General features: G+C 62.3%; 1 protein-coding gene across 2 annotated transcripts; it reads right to left on the bottom strand.

Moving 5' to 3' along the window:
* Window positions 1–638: 638 nt before the first annotated feature.
* TSSC4 (tumor suppressing subtransferable candidate 4) lies at window positions 639–4,255 on the bottom strand. Of its 2 annotated transcripts, XM_009459700.5 has the most exons (4): window positions 3,717–4,255; window positions 2,076–2,232; window positions 1,874–1,915; window positions 639–1,681 (listed from the first exon to the last, which is right to left on the bottom strand). In XM_009459700.5, exons 3-4 carry the CDS (start codon window positions 1,890–1,892, stop codon window positions 903–905), a joined length of 798 nt encoding a protein of 265 aa, XP_009457975.1. In that variant the 5' UTR covers window positions 1,893–1,915; window positions 2,076–2,232; window positions 3,717–4,255; the 3' UTR covers window positions 639–902. The 2 variants fall into 2 exon arrangements, with proteins under 2 accessions (XP_009457975.1, XP_003312905.2); XM_003312857.6 differs by having other exon boundaries at window positions 639–1,915.
* Window positions 4,256–5,743: the final 1,488 nt, after the last annotated feature.

The raw sequence follows: 5,743 nt of genomic DNA, 5'->3' as shown, positions 1-5,743 counted from the left end.
CACTAGTGGTTAGAATTTCTGTCACTTAAGACCCAAAAGGTCCTTTGGGGCTCAGGTGACTGGCTCCTGGAAGACAGGGCTGGGCATCCACTGCATCTGTCAGCTGTCCCCCTGACACCCAATGGCCAGTACAGCACACACTGGTGTTTATGGCCCCAAGACAAAGCCCCTGCTGGCACCAGTGGCTGCTTTATCTTCAGTGGAGCCTGGAAAACACTGTACCCCACATGGCCCAGATAAAACTGGACCCCAGGCTCAAACACCTGCCCAGGCCCCCCAACTGCCCACTCACCCCAGCCTCCTCTGTCCACACCCATTTTGTCATCTCCCTTTCGCTTCCCAAGCTGTGGTCTGCACTAGGCCTGGGGCTGATGGCATCATGTGGGCTTTGGTTGGGGGAGGGCAGATTCTGTACCCACTCAGGCCCATTGAGGGCACTCACTGGACACCTGCCACTGAGCCACAAGTCCTAGAGGAGGCCTGGGGTTTCCAATTCTCACTGTCACCTGGGTGATGTGCTGGTGAGGGATGCAGGTGTCAGCCACCCTCGAGTGGTCCGGCACCGAGGGTCAGGTGTGGGGAGCTCTTGCTGCCAACTGAGCCCTTTGGGTAAGCAGGGCCCAGATAGACACAAAGTCTCACAAAGACCCAAAACCTTTATTGTCCCTACCAGGGAGCCAGTGCCTCCAGCCCACACCCCACACCCCAGGAGCTTCAGCAAGGTCTCTGCTTGGGAGGATGCTGCCCAGAACTGCAGCCAGGGCCACCGGTGCCACCTACAGGCAGCCTGCAGGCTTCCTCCCATTCCAGCTAGGCAGTGGCCAGGCTGCCCCCTGACCAGCCCCACTGGGAAGGCAGCAGGATGGCAGTGGCCAGTGGGGTCAGGCTGGGCCATCTCCCTCTCAGACCTCAGCACCTGGGTCCTCGGGGCTGCTGCTCTTGTTCCGGAAGTGGTCTCGACTCCGCTTCCTGCTGCCATGGAAGCCAACAGTTTCCACCGGCGGGAGACCTGGCACAGACCCACTGTGGACAGACCCTGACAGTGCCTCCACCTCCTGCAGACCTCCATGGGGGCTGCCCCACTCCTCAGCCTCTGGGCTCCCGGGCCCGGCCAGATGGGCCAGCTCCACAGGGCCCTCGCCCCTGTCTGTGGCAGGATTCCCAAGGCCGCCCCTGCCTGGCTCTCCCACCTTCCCCAGGACCCTCTTCCTCTCATGTCTGGCTTCAACCCCTCGGACTGGTTTGGTGAAGATGACCCTCCCCTCCCCACAGCTGGAGGGGTCCTGGTTGAAGGAGGACACGCAGTCAGTGGGGGCAGCCAGGCTCTGGGAGCCCAGGAAGGCCAGGGCGGTGGCCTGATTGCTCTGCTCGCTGACCTCGGTCACATCTTCCAGGCTGTACTTGGTCCAGCGCTCGGGGTGTGCCACGTAGTCGGGGACCGGAGGCACCCTTGGTGAGGCAGGGCTCCGATGGGCCCTGCCCAGGCCTTCCACTGGAGACCGGCCTGAGGGCGCTAGGGGCCGCTTGAAGCCTCCGTTGTCACTCATGCTGGTGTGGGCCACAGAGGATGGAGCCCGTCTGGCCGCCCCCTCCAGGCAGTCAAAGATGTCACGGCTGCGCTGGGAGAAGGTGGAGCTCATGCCTCTCAGATGGAATGGCTGCACCGTGGCTGGGAGGAGGCCTGACGGGGGTGAGGGCGGCTCATCAGGACCTGAATCCTCCTCCCCAGGCAGCCCCATCGGGGACAGTGCTTCCACTTCAGCACCACCGGGCAAGCTGAGGTCAGAGTCCGAGTCACTGAGGGAGACTGTGTCGGAAGGCAGCGTGTCATACTCCGTCCCGGGTTCGCCCTCCACGCTGGGGGACGGCTCACCTGTTCCTGCCTCAGCCATGCGTCCCCAGGGCCACGCCACACCTAAACCAAAACAGCCCAGAAAATTTGTTTCTCAGGAGGAACAGTATTGAGAATGAGTTCCCCCTGCAGATCCACTGCCCCTGGACAAGTGGAGGGTCAACTGACAGAACTGTCTCACACAGGGTGGAGTCCCGCCTCCCCCTCCAAGCCCTCCTCTCACCTCTCTTGGCTGCTGGGTGCCAGTGGTTGACACTGGAGTGTGATTGGACAGCCAAGCGGGCCAAGTGGACGGAGCCCTGATGAAGGTCCTCAGCGGCACAGGCGTGGTCGTCTCAGGCCTCGGAGTGCCCCGGCATTGCCTCTGTTCAGCTGCTCAACTGCAGGTGGGTGGGGTGGGGGAGAGGACCAACCTCAGACCGGAGCGCACATGTGTGAAACAGGTGCCGGGCAGGACCGACCTGAGCCTGGGTTTTCGGAGCCCCTGACAGGCTAGGACCCAGGGTAGGGACTTTTGACTCGTCACCTCATTTAATCGTGCCAACCCTCTGCAGGCAGGCTTGGAGCTACTGAGCGATTTTGGTAGTAAGCAGCCACCCAGGGCTTGAACCCAGGGCTGAGATCAGGCAGGAGGGCCACTTATAAGCTGCTTGCTGTGCGGAGTGAGCAGTCGTATTCCACAAAGAGCGTGCACCTTCCTGATCCACGGGGAAAAGATTTGCTCCTATTTGCTGGAAGATCCCCGGGAGCTCCCAAGGAATCTGCAGCCAAGGCCCTGGCATCTGAGGGTCAAGCTCTCAGGAAAGTGGGGTGTCGACCATCACCTTGAGCAGCCCTGTTAGGCAGAGGTAAATCCCCGCAGCTCCTGGAGCGACCTCCAGTGGCCTTCCTCCTGTAACACTCAGCACATACCCTGCCTTTCCAGCTGGGCAGACAAGTGCTACCTCCTGCACCCATTTAGTGCTGGAGTGACTGGGTGCCTCGGAGCTTGAATTTCCAGGCAAAAAAGACGGCCCAGCCACACCCTTCTGCACTGTCCTCGGCCATCCATCCACTGACTTCTCTCCTGCTACCAAAACTCCTTGCCCGCCGAGGGTGACCTGTGTCTTGTGCACCCCATAAGGATGGGGTCAGGGGTACTATTGGGGGCTCTTAGTGCCCCCCACCAGGTCGAACACAGGCAGGACCTCAATTCCTCTGAGGCGCGACTCTCCTCAGTGAAGAAGCCACCCCAGTGAAAGGGGATACCCAGCACCCCCCACTGATGACCGTTTTAAAGCTGGCAGGAACGGGGCGGGGGAAATAATTTGCCCAAGTCACACAGTATGTTGCAGACGAAGCTGGAGTTCAACCAGAACCCTGCTTCCCAGATTCGCACTCCCGTCCTCTGCAGCGGAACGCCGCCGCGGCCAGAAGCAGCCTGGTCAGCGGGGCACTCCGAGGGGGAGCGGGGATCGGGCTGCAAGATAGGGACTCCGGTAGTCCGTTTCTCGGGGTTCTCGGCGAAAGCCGGCAACGAGTGGAAGGTAGAGTTGACTCCTTCATGTCCGTAGGCTGAAGGAAGCCGTCTCTTTCTCCACATGAACGCAGAGCCCGGCCTTTCTCCACTATATGTGCCAGCAAGACCTCCCCGAACGAACTTTCGGTGCCAAGCTGGCTCTCGGTGCCCCTCGGCACTGTCCAGTCGGGCTGGACAGGCCTCCGGGCCTCACAAGGATGCTGTGGGTCCCAAGGGCCCGGCCGCGAGGTACGAGGGTCGGCGAGCACAGCGGGGCCTTCGAGCTCAGGTATTAAAGCTGCGCTCGGTGACCTCCCGGAGGCTCGGCCGGCCCGCGCGGCCCGTCCTCCCTCACCACAAACCTACCGGCTCAAGGCTGCTCGGCAGTCTCCATCTTGGTCGGCGCCGCACCTCCGTGCGGCGCGCTCAGCCCTCTGGGAAACCGAGTGCTCTGCCGGCCGAGCACCACGGCTTCCGCGCCTGCAGAACTACAGCTCCCACAAGGAACTGGGCCGCCGCTCCCGACGCCTGTCGGGACGTGTAGTCCTGTGCGCATGCGCTCGCCCCTCTACTCCTCCACGCCCCGGCCCTTGGGTCCGGCTCGGAAGCAGCCCCGGAAACGACGGCATTTGTTGGAGAATCAAGACCGGAATTGACCAAGAACAGGAAGAGGAGGGGCCAGGCCTGCAATTCCCAGAATGCTCGAGGGCTAACCGACAGCCAGGCTGGCTTCCCGCGGTCTCAGCGCCACCTGCCGGAAGCCGCGAGAACAGCGGCCGCCTCAGGCAGGAAGTGCGTCATCTCGCACGGGGGACGAATGCCGTTCCCGGCACTTCCGGTCCTGACCGGAAGCGGTAACCGTCACTCCTGCTGGGCTTTGTCAGTGCACCGAGGCGGGGCTCCCCAGGATCCCACGGTCCCGCTCAGGCCAGACGCAGAGGCAGTCCCAGCCCGCGATGAGGACGCGAGGTCGTGACCGCTGGGCCACGGGTGAAGGGGGCGGCCCTGCTGGACCCGCTGGCTGGGCCGACGCTTTCCCACCCCTAGGGGTTTGCTGGGCCCTGGCCGCAAACTTGTGGGGCGTCGTCCTCGGGGCCACTGCCCGGCCACCCTCACACCCTTGGGTCCTCAGCTCTGGTGCATTGGTCCGGGCTCCGGGAGGCACTGAGACGTCCCCCTAGGGCGCTGCAGGGAAGCGAGGGCCAGGCACTTCCAGGTCCCCGGTCCTCCCGGGCAGGATGGAGGCCGCTGAACGCTCCTCAAGCTTCCAAGTCAGCCGTGGCTGGGTGGGCGGCAGCAGGGAAGGTTTGGGCTCCGCCATGCTTGCGAGCCAGCAGCCTGGCCTCGCCTGTCCGCGGCAGGGGGCAGGTCAGCTGCCCGCCCTGAAAGGGAGGACCAGGGCCCAGATTCTCCCTGCGACAAGCGGCGTGCTCCTTGGCCACTGGGCCCTAGATGGTTGGCACCTTGTGCCCCTTCTCAGCTGGGAGAGGTCCTGCCCCACACACTCAAGGATTCTGAGTTCCCCTTGGCTGCTAGACCTCTGGTCCCTCTGAAAGGCTCGAGAGAGAACTCCCCCAGGGCCTGCTGTCCTGGCATCCGCTGGGAAATAGGATTCAAGGACCTGCTGTGGCTCAGCCTAGAGAAAAGGAGGGGAAGCAGTACCCACTCCTCGGCCCCCGGTCTGCTGTGCACCTTTGGGATTCCTTATTTCTTAAACTGCTCTTCCCTCCCCACAGGGAACACAGCGGAAAGTAGAAAGGGGGCTCCTTGGACCATCCTGTTCTCCCAACCAGTGCAGGCTTGCAAGTTGGGAGCAGCAGGGGAGGAGGGCCTGCTGAGAGACTCTGTAACCCCCTAAAATGCAGGGCTGGGGACAGTTTCCAAATTGGCCTGCAAAGAGGCTGCTGGGAGCCCTAGACATGAATTCCCAGGCACTCATTTCCTCCAGAGAACAGTGAAATGTGCCAGCACCCCCCTCCCCACAACTAGGGAAAAGTAGCCTAACCCAGAGCAAGCCCCACCCCACGATGTGGGGAAAGATAGGAGAGTCTAGACCAAGCCCACTGGCTGGAGGTGCTCAGACAAAGGGAAAAGGACGGGGGAGTGCAGGGGTTCCTTAGCCCCACAGCCTGTCTGCCCCCAACCACCGCTCGTTGGTGGGCTGGGTGGGCTCCCTAGTAGGATGAGGTCTTTCTTCTCCTCCAGACCCTTTGAGATGTGGCTCAGGCCTGAGCCATCAGCTCCTCAAAGGAACATTTACAGGTAACAGATGGGCAGGGCAGAGACCCTCAAATGCTCGGGAGGGGGCAGTGTGTCCATCCTTTACCATCCCTCAGGAGGAAGAGGAGTCCTGCAGCGCACCCAGCCCCTACCCCAAGCCCATCTCACTGCAT

The sequence above is a fragment of the Pan troglodytes genome, chromosome 9, assembly GCF_028858775.2.
Source record: "Pan troglodytes isolate AG18354 chromosome 9, NHGRI_mPanTro3-v2.0_pri, whole genome shotgun sequence".
Taxonomy (NCBI): Eukaryota; Metazoa; Chordata; class Mammalia; order Primates; family Hominidae; genus Pan; species Pan troglodytes.
This window is presented reverse-complemented; position numbering and strand designations above follow the sequence as displayed.

Excerpts from the sequence above, each read along its gene's own strand:
- TSSC4 (XM_003312857.6), bottom strand. The coding sequence starts at position 1,892 with ATGGCTGAGGCAGGAACAGGTGAGCCGTCCCCCAGCGTGGAGGGCGAA.